The 18,165-nt window shown below is 37.2% G+C and overlaps 1 protein-coding gene and 1 pseudogene across 1 annotated transcript; one reads left to right on the top strand and one right to left on the bottom strand.

The window, feature by feature from the left end:
- Positions 1–6,451: 6,451 nt before the first annotated feature.
- LOC148562861 (uncharacterized) lies at positions 6,452–7,054 on the top strand. The gene has a single exon (XM_088491028.1). The coding sequence runs from the start codon at positions 6,452–6,454 to the stop codon at positions 7,052–7,054; it is 603 nt and encodes a 200-aa protein (XP_088347154.1).
- A 1,553-nt stretch (positions 7,055–8,607) lies between these two features.
- On the bottom strand, positions 8,608–9,198 carry LOC148562860 (uncharacterized; annotated as a pseudogene).
- Between the last annotated feature and the right edge of the window lie 8,967 nt (positions 9,199–18,165).

The following is an 18,165-nucleotide window of genomic DNA, read 5'->3' as shown; positions in this document are numbered from 1 at the left end:
TGTTCTGCACATACATAAAAGTGTGTCACATTAATATTATTATTTAATTCTATAATTATATTATGTCAGTTTACATCTTATTTTATCTTTTGAGTCATAAGATTTTTTAAGAATATAATTATAATAATTGAAATTAGTTAGAAGGTTAGAATAAGGTTATATTTTCTATATATGATATAATAAATTAATTAGTATATGCTCTATGCAAATTTGACAAAAATTTAAAAATATTGCTAAAATTAAAATATACTTTTTAGTATGTTATTTATTTTTGTTGAGTTTAAAAATTAAAAATGTTTCATTCAAATACAGTTTTAGCATTAGTCTTTTCTCTTTTTTTTTTTTTTTAAATTTAGTTTTTCCTAAACTTTTGAAAAGTGCAAATGATTCTGTCACAAGTTGAGGTTATTGTTGTTTGATTTCAATGACAAATTTATATAACTCTATTGCATCAGATATCATTTGTTATATGTTAATACTTTTTTCATTTTATATTCCGACCAATAATTTTATTTTATGAAAGTATCTTTCTTTTCTCAAAAAATTAATTCTTTGTTGTTAATAGTATATATTTTTTGTTACTCTTAAATCTATTTTGTTAATTTTTATTTGTTCTAAATCTGCTTTGCTATATAGCATATGTTTTTTTTTAATTTGTTCTCAATCTAACTTATGTGTTTCACTGTTTCAGTATTTGCTACATGTCTTTTGATTGCTACAAACATTAGCTAAATACATATACTTCAGGTATTTAGCTATTTATTTTCTAGATTTGATCTTTTGATCGCTTTTGTTTTTTCTAGATTTATTAGTGTATGTTACTGTGCTCTGCACAGGATGATATATAAAATTACATAAAAAAAATTTATTAAAAAATTAAATGAAAATTATATAGTAATTATTATTATAAATATTTTATAATTTAAAAATATTAAAAATAATTAGTATTTGTTTCGATTAATTTGGATTGGTTGAATAGTCATCTCATTTGTCCGTTTAAACAAATATTTGGAGTTCGAATCTCGCTTTGTGTGTATAACAATTCATTAGTTAACAGCAGGCCCTTAATAGATAGAGCATCAATATGTGGTGAATTAGTCCTCGACTTGTCGAGTTAGAAAATCCGTAAAAAAAATTGTATTTGTCTTTAAAATAGATTAATTTCTTATTAATAAAAATACTTATAGACTTTTGTCTTTGTTGAAATTTACCTGGGACAATTTTATTTGTTGGTATCGTATTCATTTTTGAAGTTAAAACAATATGATCAACATTATTAGTTGTTGAAACTTCACATTTTATGAAATGATTTTTAAATTTTTAAATTTATAAACTTATGTCATTACAAAAGTTATTAGATAGATTAATATTTCTTGGTAAAATAATATACCGAAACACCATCGTTAAGTATTAATAAGTGTGAAGAGAAGCGAATAACAACTTTTGTTATTCAATATATAATTTATTCTATTGAAAAATAAATTAATATTTCTGGAACTGATAAATACATTTCTTTCTAATTTCTTATACCATTTTATTTGACAATATTTACCGTTAAAAAATAGCAAATAACCATACTATCCTATAATATATATGATGTAAAAAATAATTTCTTATCTTAAAATTAATTATAGTTAGTGAGATAAAATTTAAAATAATTTTATTTTCTTACTCAAATCTAAATTTAAATTTAGAATTGATTAACAACTCATCTTTTTTTAATTTTAATAACAAAAATAAAATTAGTTAGATACAAAATATTCAGCATTTAATAAGTTACCAAAAATTGGGCTAAAAATTAATTATAAACTTAATAATCGATAATATATATTATATTAGTACATAAATAATAATATCTTATGTATTAATTATTAATTTTTTTTACAGGACTAATGTATAATCTATTGAGAACTTATTTATTATCCAAAATTTTTTTCATAAACTTTGTAATATATAAAAATAATGATCTCATTTTTTAATTATTTAAAAAATTATTCATAATTTTTTAATTATGTAATTAACTTAATTAATAACTTTTATTATTGCTTTTATACTAAAAAGTATCAATTTATACTATTTACCTATTTAAATTAGGATAAATTAGTAATTTTATATTTGCGTGTATATTTAATAGGTTTCATGGGGTATGTACTTATGTCCGTCTTTTCATTAGGGGTGGCGAACGGGGAAGCCCGCCCTGTCCCGCCAAAAGCGTGTCATCAAGCAGATTGGACCGCCCCGCCCTGCCTAGTGAGACAGTACTGAATTCCTCCCCCTTCCCGCCTAACGATAGGCTGGCGGGTTGACGGACCAAACCCGCCAAATCTCTCTTTTTTTTATAAACTGTTACGGATCCGGCTCACGGATCCTACACCCAGGATAGTCCCCGAATCCGGCTACCCGGGTTCGACCCACCAAACCCTTCTAGAAGGCCCGAACCGGCCCACTAGAGTTTCTAACAAACTTTCAAATTCAAACGTCCCCCTTATCTTGGCCAAACAAGATAAGTTAAGACAGCTACCATCACTTATAAATAGAGGACCCAAGTCCCTCCAAGTATTCACTCATTCCACATCTCTTATACCTCTCAGATCCATTCTGACTTGAGCATCGGAGTGTCTTTGCAGGTACCTCCCCCCATTGCTCCACTCAAGTGATCCGGCATCTGCCTCAACCCGCAAGTTCTCGATCCATCTCTCAACCCGTACCAGAGACATCTTGTACATTGGCGCCGTCTGTGGAAACTGGCACCGGTTGAGTTGGAATGGAAGACGGACTTGAAGAGCATTTCATTAGCCACCAAGATGACTCCAGAACAAGAAACCCTACTCCCGAACACCAAGAAGCCGTACTCCACGGAAGGATAGCAAGCGCCATCCATAACAATGAGAACGGCCCCGTCATCACAAAAACACGACATCCCGAAAATTCGGAAGACAAGTCAGCCCAGATAATCCAAGGACTCTGCCACCGAGTACAGGAACTCGAAGGCCGGGTTGCCACCAAGGAAAAGCACAACGCCGAAAACGGAAGTCACGCGACCTCCAGATCAAGATCTCGCCATGGCAGATCGCCAGAACGGCGACACGACAAGAGACACGATAAAAGCACCTCGCGTGACCTAAGACACGGCAGATCGCCAGAACGGCGACACGACAAGAGACACGATAGAAGCGCCTCGCGTGACCTAAGACACGACAGAACACCCGAACGGCGACACAACAAGAGGTACAACCGCAGTGTCTCCCGCGATCCTGCTCACACGGATGACGACCGACGATACCGAGAAACCAAACGCACGAGAAACGACCACGTGATAATGGAAGCCACCCCCTTCACAGAGAGAATTTTGAAAGCGAAACTCACCAAAGGCTTTGATAAACCCACGGATATGAAATACGACGGAACCAATGACCCCCAGGAGCACTTAACGGCCTTCGAGGCCAGAATGAACCTAGAAGGCGCCACCGACGCCGTTTGATGCAGAGCCTTCCCAGTAACCCTAGCCGGACCAGCAATCAAATGGTTCAATGTCCTCCCCAATGGGTCCATAGCCAGTTTTCGCGACATATCACGGAGGTTCATGGCCTAATTCACCACAAGAATCACCAAGGCCAAACACCCCATCAGCCTATTGGGAGTCACACAGAAACATGACGAGTCCACAAGAAAATATCTCGACCGATTCAACGACGAGTGCCTGATAGTCGATGGGCTCACAGACTCAGTCGCAAGCCTCTGCATTACAAACGGACTCATGAATGAAGACTTCCGAAAATACCTCACTACCAAACCAGTATGGACGATGCACGAAATACAAGGCGTCGCAAAAGAGTACATAAACGACGAAGAAGTAAGCCAGGTCGTAGCTGCCAATAAACGGCAACACGGCAGCGCACAACACGGCTCGCCAGCAACCCGACATAACCCTACCCCCAGAGAGAATCAGAAGGAACACCATAAGCCGGTAAACACAAACCGACCCCCCAGAGTCAGAAAATTCTCCAATTACACACCACTAACTGCGCCGATCACCGAAATATACCATCAAATAGCAGATCGAGGCATCCTCCCGAAGGCCCGACAGCTAAAGGAAAGAACGGGCGGCAACAAAACCTTATATTGCGACTATCACCGAGGATACCAACATAGGACGCAAGACTGCTTCGACTTAAAGGACGCCCTCGAGCAAGCTATATGAGACGGCAAACTCCCCGAGTTCACCAGATTCATCAGGGAACCAAGACGCGCGAAAAAAGAATGATCACCCGAGAGAGAAGGACGTAACCCAAGAACACAAAAACAAGGCCCCAGAGAAAGCCCGGAAGCCGACCCAACCATTATCGTGAACATCATCACAGGTAAAGACGTCCCGGGGAAATCGAAATTGGCACTAAAAAAGGACCTCAAAATACTGGCAGTTAGACAACAAGACTCAAACGTTACCGATAAAGAAATAACATTCTCCCCCGAGGACTGCTAGCATGGCACCTCGGCGGAGGATGCCCCCTTCGTTATCTTGGCAAGGATCAGAACCGGGCTGGTCAGAAGAATACTAGTCGACACAGGAGCAGACTCCAACATCCTTTTCAGAGAAGCTTTCGACAAACTCGGACTCCATGATGGCAACCTCCAAACACACCGCAATGGAGTAACCAGGCTAGGGGATAACTTCTTCAAACCAGATGGCTCCATTATCCTCCCCCTCACCATAGGAAAAAGAGACCAGAAAAAGATAATACTATCCGAATTTGTAATCCTCAAAGACTCCACCGCTTATAACGTCATCCTTGGAAGAAAAACTATGAATGACCTCTCAGCTGTAATCTTCACCAAATACCTCCTGATGAAGTTCACAGCGGAAGATGGCTCGATCGGGACTATCCACGGAGACCGGGAAACCGCGGCAGAATGCGACAACACCAGCCTAGCCCTAAGGAAGAGATCCCGAGACGCAGCCAGCATATTCTTAGCAGACCTAGATGCCTAACAAGATGGGCAACCTAGACCAGAACCTGAGGGAGACATGGAGAAGCTACAAATAGGCCAAACCAGAGAAGAACACACCTTCATCAACCGGAACCTTCCCTACGACCTCAAAGAGGACCTCTCCCACCTCTTGAAACAGAACAGAGACATGTTCGTATTCACACCCGCCGATATGCCAGGCATAGATCCCAACTTAATGTCCCACCGACTGGCCGTAGACCCTATGGCCAAGGTCGTCGCACAAAGGAGACGAAAAATGTCCCCCGACCGAGCCGCCGAAGTTAAAAAACAATTCAAAGCCTTCCTCAAAGCAGGCTTCATCCGGGAGTTACCCTACACGACCTGGCTGGCTAACATCGTGCTAGTAAAAAAAGCAAACGGTAAATGGCGGATGTGCGTCGACTACACGGACTAAAACAAAGCCTGTCCAAAAGACGCTTTCCCCCTACCAAACATAGACGGATTAGTAGACGCCGCGTCCGGCCACCAATACCTCAGCTTTATGAACGCATGCTCAGGATATAATCAGATACCTATGCACCGACCCGACGAGGAAAAAACAGCCTTCATCACTCCCGACGACACTTACTGTTATAAAGTCATGCCCTTCGGCCTAAAAAACGCTGGACCCACCTACCAAAGACTCGTCAACAAAATATTCCAAGACCTGTCCGGGACCAAACTAGAAGTCTATATAGACGACATGCTCGCAAAAACCAAATCTGGCGAACAGCTCATCACCGACCTCGAGCTCATAATGAACACCCTAAGGAAACATCGAATGCGCCTCAACCCAACCAAATGTGCATTCGAAATGGAAGCAGGAAAGTTCCTCGGTTTCATGATCACACAACGTAGAGTAGAGGCAAACCCCGAAAAATGCAGAGCCGTCCTCGAAATGGCAAGCCCAAAAAACCTCAAAGACATCCAGAAACTCACTGGCCGGCTAACCGCATTATCCCGCTTTCTCGGGGCGTCAGCTCAAAAAGCGTTCCCTTTCTTCAAGCTCATAAAAAAAGGAACCCCCTTCAAATGGGAAGCGGAATGTGAAATAGCATTCCAACACTTTAAGAAAGTTCTAGCGGAACCCCCGGTCCTCGCTAAACCTCAAACAGGAGAGATCCTTTACCTATACCTATCTATAACTGAAGAAGCCCTCGCTGCAGCACTCATCCGAGAAGTCAAAAATAAAGCCCAACGACCCATCTACTTCATAGGAAAAGTCCTACAAGACACGGAATCACGCTACTCACGCCTCGAGTAACTTGCCTTCGCACACCTCACGGTATCCCGCCGCCTCCGACAGTATTTCCAAGCCCAACCTATTACGGTCCGAACTGACCAGGCGGTCCGACAGGTCCTACAAAAACCTGACCTAGCAGGAAGAATGCTGGCATGGTCCATCGAACTGTCCCAATTCCAAATAAAGTTTGAACTCCAGAATGCAATCAAAGCGCAAGCCATGGCAGACTTCATCGCTGAGATAACGCCAGGAAACCCCACCCCCGAAACTTGGAAACTACACGTAGACGGCTCATCCAACACCACCTCCGGTGGAGCCGGAGTCATACTCGAAAGCCAAAACGGGATCGTAATCGAACAATCCGTTCGATACGAGTTCCCAGTTTCCAACAACCAAGCAGAATACGAGGCTCTTTTGGCCAGTTTAATCCTAGCCAAAGAAGTCGGGGCAAAAATTTTAGAGATATGCAGCGACTCACAGGTAGTCGGCTCCCAAGTCAACGGGGACTACCAAACACGAGACCCCTTACTCCAACAATACCTCGCCAAGGTAAACAAACTGAAAGAAGATTTTGATCAGGTAACCATTCAACATGTCCCCCGAGAACGAAACGCAAGGGCAGACCTACTCTCAAAATTGGCCAGCACCAAACCAGGACACGGTAACCGGTCGTTAATCCATGAGATTGTCAGAACACCATCTATATCAAACACCACCGACAACAGCCTACCGATCTCTGACCGAGAGTCATGGACCACTCCCATCCTACAATACCTCCTCAACGAGTACTACTCGAAGACCCTAAAGAGGCAAACCGGATAAAAAGGGAAGTTGTCAACTACACCATCATAACAGGACAGCTATACAAACGAGGATTCTCGCAGCCCCTACTCAAATGCATCGAACCCGGAGACACGGAATACATACTTCACGAAATCCATGAGGGTTGCTGTGGCCATCACATCGGAGGCAAAACCTTGGCCCAGAAGATCATCCGAGCCGGTTACTTCTGGCCCTCAATCATCAGGGGCTCCATACAAACAGTCAGGAACTGCGACAAGTGCCAAAAGCCCCCGGACAGCTCTGATACATCATTGTTGCAATTGATTACTACACCAAGTGGATCGAAGTCGAACCCCTGGCCTCCATCACGGCTACCCAGTGCCGTAAATTCCTCTGGAAACACATCATCACCCGATTCGGCATCCTGGAAGTCGTAATCTCGGACAACGGAACACAATTCACTGACAAGAAGTTCAGGAAATTCTTGGAGGGACTACACGTATCCCAACGCTTCAGCTCGGTAGAACATCCCCAGAAGAACAGGCAAGTCGAATCGGCAAACAAAATAATAGTCAAAGGACTTAAAAAGCGGCTCGACGAAGCCAAGGGGCGTTGGGCATACGAACTCGGATCGGTCCTCTGGTCATATCGGACCACCCCCCAAAGCTCCACCGGGGAGACCCCCTTTCGCATGACATACGGAATAGAAGCCATTATCCCAGTCGAAATCGGGGACCCAAGTCCGAGAAGAACCATCGGGGGCAACGACGAAAATGCCGAACGAGACCTCAATGACGAGGTCAGGTCGGTAGCCCACATGAGAGAGTTAGCCCTAAAACAAAAAATCAAAATAAGGTACAACCATGGCGTAATACGGAGAGACTTCTCACCCGATGACCTGGTCCTACGACGAAACAACATCGGAACTCCAACGCCAGGGGAAGGAAAACTCACCCCCAACTGGGAAAGACCATACAGAGTCAAAGGAATAATCGGAAAAGGAGCCTACAAGCTCGAAAAGCTCGACGGAACCGAGATCCCGAGAACCTGGAACGCTGCCAACTTACGGCGATACTACACGTAGAGACGCTCCTCCCCTAAAAAACTATACCCTTTTTAGTTATCTGAACATTATTTTTCCTTTCCCTTGTATAGTTTTCTTTCATTATCTTCGGGTACTCTTTCCCTCCCAAAACAAAAAATGGAGGGTTTTAACGAGGCCCAAACTTAATAAAATTCTATTTTTACAAAAAATACATTTGCCAATACTACTATAATGGCAAAACAAACAAAACGGCCAACACCGAGGACCGATCACCCTCGGGGCCTAACAAACGGATATCCCGAAACACTACCGAATGGCCTACCGAAGGCCCTAAGTCACGATGGCTTAAAAATATAAACGGCTCAAAAAACGAAAAAGCCCAAACGGCCACAATCACACAAAAGTCATCAAGAAAAGCAAGTTATAAACAGCCACAATGGCATAAAAAGTTCAAACAAAAAGCATCAAAATACACGGCCTCAGGGCCAACAAGCATCCAAAAAACTAACAAGTCCCATAAACCGATACAACAAGTTATGATAAAAAGCTACTCAAGGTCCACGATCTGGCCATCACGGACGGTCTTAAAAGCCCCCATCACAAACACGTCCACGCCCGGAGCCAGCACCAAAGCCTGAGCTCTCATCGTCTCCTCGGTAATCGCAATCGCACCCTTTGCATCAGCCAGTAACTCCACCTTCTCCTTCTTCAGAGTAGCAACTTCAGCCTTCAGAACCTCCATCTCGCCAAGAAGCACGGCAGCCTGAGACTCAGCATCGGAAGCCCGCTTCCGCTCCACACCCAGCTGAGATAAAAGTGAAGTCTCAACCTCGGAAAGACGAAGGATCTCAGCCCCAGCCTCCTCGGAAGACTTCACCACCTTCTCTCTCGCTACCTCGGCAGCCTCAAGCTGCTCTTTCAACTTGGCCACATCAGCTTGGGAATGATGGAGCTTCTTATCCAGCAAACCGACCTGAGCCATCACCGGCTCAGCCTTCTAGACAATAACAGCAGATCGGAGGAGGGCGCGATATACCGACTTGGCTTGAAAAGACACATCACAATCATCAAAAAATGGCTCGGTGCCGGGCATCAGGTACTGATCTATAAACCCTGAAGCATCAAAACGCCGATCCATTACGGTAGGAACAGCACCCTCCTCCTCCAAGTTCTCACTATTAGGTTCCTCAGGCCTCTTTCTCTTCCGAGAAGCCTCGGAAGCTGAGACCACAATGACTTCCTCCTCAGGCAAATTCACGAGACCAGGCAAAACCTGAGCATCAACCCTAACCCCAGCTGAAATCACCTCTTGAGATACAGCTCGGGAATCCGCAGCAGGATTCGAAACAGGGGTAGAAGGAGATGCCGATGACCCCTCCTCCTGATCCATTGTTGCCTTCAACCTCGCCAGAGAAGTCAAACCACCAGCCATCTCAACTGAAAAAACCAAAGAAAAACACAAAGTCACAAAATCGGAAAAACCAAACATAAAAACAAAGAAAATGACAGCCACATACCAATATATGTTCGGCAGGCCACAGGATCCCCCATGACATCTCGAGGATTTAACGGACGTTCCCTGAACAAATGCCAAAGGACGCTAGCGATGTTCTTATCCTCCGGAGACAAACCATCATATGTAACTTTGGTCAAAACCGACGGCCCGGCACCGAAATTTCAATAAGTCGGGAACCGACGCTCACCCTCTAACGATGACCAAAAAGGATGATGCCCCTGAACGGGGCGCACTTTAAAATATTCTCTCTTAAAACCATGGAAAGAATCTTCAAACAAACCAAATATACGACAATGAGGCTGAACCCTAAACGACATATATCCTTTCTTATGCTTCCCTTCCTTAGTCGGAAGAGTACATAAGAAAAGAAAAAGAAAAATAGGAACAGAGACCGGAAGATCGAGATATTGACACACAAGCTCAAAGGAACGAACGGCCGCCCAACTATTCGGATGAAGCTGAGACGGCGCCACGAAACACCGACTCAGCAACTCCTGAACAAACGGCGAAAAGGGGAGCCGCACATCGAGCCGAGTAAACATTGATTCATAAACCCACATCCAGTCCGGTACGGTCGGTGAATTGAGGTTCAAATAACAAACCCGCTCATCGGCGTCAGGGAGGGCAAGCTCATATTGCCGCTCCACATCACCGCCACCGCAAACCGCCCCCTGATCGCGGAGCCTTTGGAGATCAGCCTCCGTCATCCACGATGGAACACCCCACACATCGCTAGTCACCCAAGTATAGCGGGAGGGGATGCCCCTGGAAGGGGCTATCGAAGTACCCACACCCTCACTCCTCCGTCGATGCATACGTAAAACAGGGAGGAGCACCACCGTCAGCCTACTAACCCTACGCAGAAGCAGAGAAGACAACCAAAAACCTACCACCTACTACCAGTCCAACACAGTGGTGTTCAGCCCCTCCAAAACACAAATACCACCACCACCCAAAATGCAAAACACAGTACAAGAACGCAGATGGCAAAATGATGCATGGCAAATACAGAACAACAAAGTACCACAGAATGACGAAAGCAAAAAAGAAACCAACCTGGTAATGCAGAAAACAAGCCTGAAAAATGCTGAAGCAGGAAAGCAGAAACTCAACCATGAAGAAACACCAGAACGCAAGGGAAAGAAAGATATTTTCAGAAAAGAGAGTAAAAGAGAAATGAAACAAACGAGGGAAGTAAGAAGGAAAGCCAAAACGGTTTCAAAAAAGACAAAAAGACGCAAATAGCCCTGAAGAGTAAAAATGGGCGCAGGGGCAATAAAGGGAAGCTACTCAAAAACGTCCCCTCACAATAAATACTCCCTTGGAAAATGAAACCAATAAAGCACGCCTCGAAAAATGCAACAGGCGCAAGGACGCAGAAGAGTCGCATCAACCTAAAACGGCCAGACGAAACCTCGGCTCAGCCACAAAAACCAGGACCGGCGCGCCGACCTCCCCTCAAAGGCATCAAATGACGACCCGAGAAAACAAAAGAAGACCACAAACGGTCAAAACCACACCTCCCAGCGACAGACCAACCTCGCTCGCTCTCCCGCTGCGGGGGCAACTGTTACAGATCCGACCCACGGATCCTACACCCGGGATAGTCCCCGAACCCGGCTACCCGGGTTCGACCTACCAAACCCTTATAGAAGGCCCGAACCGGCCCACTAGAGTTCCTAACCATCTTTCAAATTCAAACATCTCCCTTATCTTGGCCAAACAAGATAAGATAAGACAGCTACCATCACCTATAAATAGAGGACCCAAGTCCCTCCAGGTATTCACTCATTCCACACCTCTTATACCTCTCAGATCCATTCTGACTTGAGCGTCGGAGTGTCTTTGCAGGTACCTCCCCCCATTGCTCCAGTCAAGTGATCCGGCATCCGCGTCAACCCGCAAGTTCTCGATCCATCACTCAACCCGTACCAGCGACATCTTGTACATAAATCATTAAATATTAAACAATATATATAATTTCATAACCATTTCAATAAATTTATAATTTCTAAAAATATTAAAAAATTATAATTTCTAAATTACAAACATTAAAGTCTTTAAAATTATAAATATATAATAAATATAATTATAAATCAAATTTTTTAAAACAAAATAATAAAAATAACATTGTCCAAAGCAAAACAAATATTGTCCAAAACATATAATTAATCATCTTCAAATTTATAATTAATCAAACATAAAACATAATCCAAAATATAATTTAGAATATCTTCAATTATCATTGTTATCCTCTTATAGATCAATAATATTATTGAAATTTATAAAAAAATGGCTCTGACAAAAAAATGCTTGGCCTAGCAGGAAAGCCTACCCTGCCTTGCTCCACTGAAACCTGCCAAAATCCATTTTTAAATTTGGTGGTCTCAAATTTTAAGTCCACCCCGTCCTTTTTTGGCGGATTATGCGAGCCGACCCGACATGTTTTATCCTGTTTGCCACCCCCTAGTTCCCATCCATTTTTGCGTTGCAGGTCGTGAAGATTTCACATGTCTCCATCTAGCCCTAAATCATGAGTAATTTCTGCAAATACATGTTTCCATTGTTTTTATGATCATCCCTATTGATAGCATTCATTGGCTCGTAATGTGAAGCTATTTCAGCCACTCATTAAATTCTTAGATAATCAAAATTTAGGATATATGATATATCCCTTTTTATAAAGTCATATGTATTCTTATTATAACAATATTAATAGGAGATAAATGGATAAACACTAAGTTATTGTTTGGATATAAGATGGAAAATAAGAGGAAAGAAAATGGAAAGAAAAAAATTGGAGAAAAGAAAAATGAAAAGAAAAATATATTTTTTGTGTTGTTTAAATGAAGAAAAAAGAATGGAAAGAAAATAGAAGAAAATTTTTCTTTTACTTGGATGGAAGAAAAAGTAAGAAGAGAGAAAATTATAATGGAGTAAAATTACACTAATAGGAGTAAAATTATAATGAACCAAGTCGGAGACCTCCTCTTTCAGACGATTGGGCCAACCCTACAAATTCAGCCCATCAATCTCCAATTATCCATCGTAACATTGGGCCGTTGCCGGGGACCCGAGAGATCAACCAGTGATGGCGGATTATTTAAACGAAGATGGAAACACTGTGTCTGATTCTGAGCAAGAGAATCAGGACGTTGGAAACAACGACGGAGATATGGTCACTCATCAAGAAGCGACCAACCAGCATAGAGAGGGCACTTATGGAGTAAAAGACCCGAAGGTAAACTCCTCTTAAGAGTGCGAATTAGGAAAGGAAAGACAACCCCATGCAACTGATTTCATAGGTTTGTTTCACGGCCACCAAGGGCGCATGGATTAGATGGAGCAAGAACTGGAGCGACAACGAGAAGCAGAAAGGAATTTAAGAAGCGAGATTGAGCGACGAAGGGAGCTTGAGGAAAAGCTCCTGAGATTAGAGTCCGCTCTCAAAAGTCGAGGCTCCTGCAGTGACCGAGAGGACTCTCCTTTGGGGGAAGAAGATCCGTTCAACGAGGACATAATGAGGACAAAAGTTCCAAGGAACTTCAAAAGCCCCGATATGGACCTCTATAACGGAACCACCGACCCCAAGCATCACTTGAGCAATTTCAAATGTCGGATGTACCTCGCCGACGCCTCTGATGCTACTCGCTGCAAGGCTTTCCCAACGACCTTGACAAAAGCAGCGATGAAGTGGTTCGATAGCTTCCCTCCAAGGTCGGTCACTGCCTTCGACGACCTCTCGCGTAAGTTCCTTATGCGATCCTCCATTCAGAAGGATAAAGTGAAACACGCACCGAGCCTCCTGGGAGTAAATCAGGAGGTCGGGGAACCTTTGAGGGACTACATGGAAAGGTTCAACAAAGCATGTTTGGAGATTCAAGACCTGCCCACGGAGGCAGTGATTATGGGCCTAGTAAATGATACTAACGTTAATAGTGGTAAATTGATATTGATATCAATAATTAATTTTTATAATTATTTTTGTACTACTAAAGACTATATATAGTATTTTTTTTTTGCGATTCGTGAGTCTAAATCTAAGAGTCAAAGAATTCTTTTTTTTTCTAATTTATTATTCTTCTTTAATTGAGCAATTGTTTCCAAGTTCAGTTTATAAATAGAGTTTAATTTTGATGCACTGACGGTGTAAAACGTTTTACACAATTGTGCAATCATATCCGTTCTTTTGGATGACCATTCACGTCATCAATGTGAAAAATAGTTATTTTTAGTGATATGTCATTACGTAATTGGATGCACGTGTAAAACTAGTTTACACTGTTAGTGCATCAAAATTAAATTCTTATAAATCTTTGTAGTTCGTATTTTAAGTTAATTTTATAAACACACCATTCCACATGTCAAAAATAATTCTTTTTAATAGCTTTGTAGATACTAATAGCTTTTATATTTAATTTATTTTGCAGTACGATAAAATTCATTATTCAATTAAGAATTATTTGATAAAAATGTTTGAAAATGAATTGGTAGAAAGGAAGGTCTATTTCTTCTCAAATTATGAGATTGGGGAATCAAGTAGAATATATCTTCCGACTGCACACACGTGCAAAATATCTTTTAAGAATGAGTCATATATAATACATACGGCCAACGATCGTAAAATTCCGGATGATACATTTTAATTCGCTTACCCATGCTGATATACTAAAACAAACAAATGAACGATTCTACTTATTTGGTACGTAGTTAATTTATATTAACCCACACAAAATTGTTTTTCTTTTAATTTTAAGTTTCGTCAAGAAATTGTATAATAGCATCATTTTATTGATAATAAAATTTTAATAGTATATTTATAAAAATATTTGAAATTGTATTATGATTTTTTTTAAAGGTATATCCTTTTATTAATATACTACTATTAGTTTTATCGTTTAATATAAAATAAATGAGTAAATTCTCTTTATTTTATACAGATACAAAGTTATAATTTCTTATATTATTCACTCATTTGTCTTTAATTTGGTACTTTTAATTCAATTTTTTATTATATTATATGTTATTATTAGACTCTTGACTAAAGAAAAATTTATATCATGGTCAAAAATAGAGAGAAATGACTAATACATTGTGATTGATCTTCATGATTTGCGGTATGTAAAATTTTAATATAAAAAATATCTTTTGGTAATAATTATGTGTTGTGGTGCAAAATCTTTTTTCTTTATGTATTGGTACTTATTTCTTTTAATTCTCGCTTTCATTCAAAAATGAGAAAAAATAAGATGCCCGCTGTGAGATCAATTTATAATCTAATTACTTGATTATCTATATGATCACCAAACAACCGAATACATAATTATTCTCTAATTTACAAAATTTAACAAAAGTATTGGTAAACATATTGATTTAGCATTTATTTATATATTTTATTTATTTATGTTATATTTAATTTATAATCATATTATATCTATTTTTATCAATATATTCTTTTAAAAAAATACCATTAATATTAGTACATGGTGTAATAAATAAATTGAATGATAGAAACACGTAATTATTTTTTTTTTCAGTCAAGATTTAGTAAGATTATGTAATTTAGACTTATAATATTAGTATATTAATAGTGAAGTGGAGAAAAAAATATAATATTATATCAAAAAAATTTTTTTAAATCATAATTGTAATTTATAATTGAAATCATAATTTAAATATTTTAAACGGAATAATTTTATTTAGAGAATTCATAATTCAAACATAATTTTTATACATTTAATAGCTACATTTAAATTAATACACTTAATACCATATTAAAAAAATGAACAATGCACATCATATTATTTATTAATTAATTAAATATTACAATTTAAATTAATTTTAATAAATTAATTTAAAATTATAATTTTAATCTTATCACGTGATGGCACGGGTTATTAAAAATAATTAATATTTGTTAAATATATATTGCTTTGTAATTTTTTAAAAATATTATTGATTGTTAATAAAAAATTATAAAAAATATATATTTAACTAAAAATCACCAAATTTTAAGTATAATAATATCTTATTAGTGAATGTGATAATCACATCAGCGTTTTGTCACGTCAAATGAAAATGAAAAACTTTTTGTTGTGTTCTCCCTCTTTTTATTAGTTTTTATAGTAATGATTTAGAAGTATTAAAGGAAAGGAAATGCAAGTTGGGTGGCAGAGTTGTACCTATTCAATATAGCAAATTAGCAATAGTACTATATTATGACTCTGTGCCACTTAGTCTTAGTGAAGTATAGTTTAATATTTAATTATTTATTTTATTATTTTAATTTTATAGACTTATGAGAGCTTTTATTATAATATTTATTTATTTGAATTTTACATAGTGTTCTACTATTATATAATTTTAAGTATCTATTTTAATATAATATTAAATATCGATATGTTAATAGAATAAATTAAATATTAAGAGTACATAAAGAGTACATTATAATTAATGATAATGTTAATGAAAAAATTATGAAAAGTACATTATAATTAATTATAATATTAATTAAAAAATTTTATATATATTTATCATTTTTTTTTTTTACCAAAGATATGAGATACCTGCAACCTCTTAATTAAGTATGAGGAGACTATATCATTTGAGTTTAGTGAGTTTTTAGGAGGAAGTTTTGGACCATCTTTGTTATATTAAAGATCAACGGGGAGCTTTAACATTGGTTACTGATCCATCCAGAAGGAAATGGTTGATCTTGCAACAGCACTCGAGAATTGCTTCGATCAACGCAATCTTCAAAACTATTCTAATGATGATCTTGGAATGTTTATCAAGTTTTTGAAGAACCACAGCACACTGTAAGTTTTTATTTAATCTGTTAACGTTTTTACTCTCTTATAGTGTATGTAATAATATTTATTCACAAAAAAGTTTCTAAAATACATAAATTTAATTTTAAATTTAATTTTTTTTATTTTATTTTATCTTTATTTTTATTTTTTATTTTTTTTAAACAAATATTCTATATATATTTAGTTTTACCTTCATAAATTTTAATCAATCAAAAAATATATTCTTTATCTTTACGTACTCTTTACGTACTCTTTCAATTTTATTAGTTGTATCTCCAAGTAGCATGATGTCCCTCCCACAGGCTGGTGTCCTCGGGTACATGATATCTTTAATCCTAGCATTATAGTGGGGGAAATATATATAACATTATAATCATTTTTATAATAAAAATATTACGTTTACATAAAAAATTAGCGATAAAATAATCTATTATAAATTTGTGTATAAATATATATATCATTTAACTTATTTTTAATATGTATTTTGTATTTCAAAATTTATATTTTAAGATTTATTTTATACAAGTGATTATTTTATGTATATGTAACATAATTGTTGTTATAATTATATTTTGCTATTGTAAAATATGATTAGGTTTCAAAATATCTAATTAAAAATTAAAATACTAAAGTAGTAATTTAAATAATAACATATAATTTAACATTTAATTTTTTATATTTCATATTTTGAAACCTTCACAATATAATTAAAATGTCTTTTTTTTTGTATATATCGTTAAACAATCATTTAAAACTCAACTTTCATACAATTAGCTCTTGATGATATTCATAGATGAAAAAGTTAATTCAATTAGTGTAGTTATTATGAAAAAAAAACTAATTTTAAAAGAAGAAACACAAATGGATAGATAATATTCTTTCAAGTCGATTTCTAAAAAAGAACATCAAACTTATTTAAATTTGAAAATTGATCATTATAATGGACATCTAATATAAAATTCTCAAATTGACTATCAAGTGTCTAAAATTGAATAAAAAATTATTGTGGGGTCAAATTTAATAATTTAGTGGGGACAAATAAATATTATTATTATTATATATTACTCAATAAAATTTCAAATTATAGTGGAAGCGCTTGTCCCATACTTACATAAGTGGATCCGTCCTAATAGTTGACATAAGAATAAATGTAAAGACTATTAATCAAAATACATATAAAAAAAAATATAATTTTTGAAATTTTAAAGATATATAATGTTTTTTATAGTGCATTTTCTATGGACTAAGTCCTATAATATGATATTTCATGTATCAATAAGTTATTGATATTATTTATTAGTAAGGAACTAAATTTTTAAAATGACCATATTATGAACACACAACTACACAAGACGCACCAAAATATTATGGGTTTGGAGGTTTTATATATATATATATGGGATAAAACGTCATTTTAAAATAAGATTATAATTATTAATGACATATAAAGTATTAAAATTGTATTAACGTTAATTAAATTATATTACAAGACAGAATAAGCACCAAAATATTATGGGTTTGGAGGTTATATATATATATATATATATATATATATATATATATATATATATATATATATATATATGGGATAAAATGTTATTTTAAAATAAGATTATAATTATTAATGACATATAAAGTATTAAAATTGTATTAACGTTAATTAAATTATATTATTAGAATAAAAAATTACAAAAATTAAAATAATTAAAATTTATTAATTTTAATTAGTTAAATTAGTATAAAAAAATTATTAATTAGACTAAATAAATCAAAAAAT

Source organism: Arachis ipaensis, chromosome B6 (assembly GCF_059453495.1).
Source record: "Arachis ipaensis isolate K30076 ecotype BB chromosome B6, ASM5945349v1, whole genome shotgun sequence".
Taxonomy (NCBI): Eukaryota; Viridiplantae; Streptophyta; class Magnoliopsida; order Fabales; family Fabaceae; genus Arachis; species Arachis ipaensis.
This window is presented reverse-complemented; position numbering and strand designations above follow the sequence as displayed.

Excerpts from the sequence above, each read along its gene's own strand:
- LOC148562861 (XM_088491028.1), top strand. The coding sequence starts at position 6,452 with ATGGCAGACTTCATCGCTGAGATAACGCCAGGAAACCCCACCCCCGAA.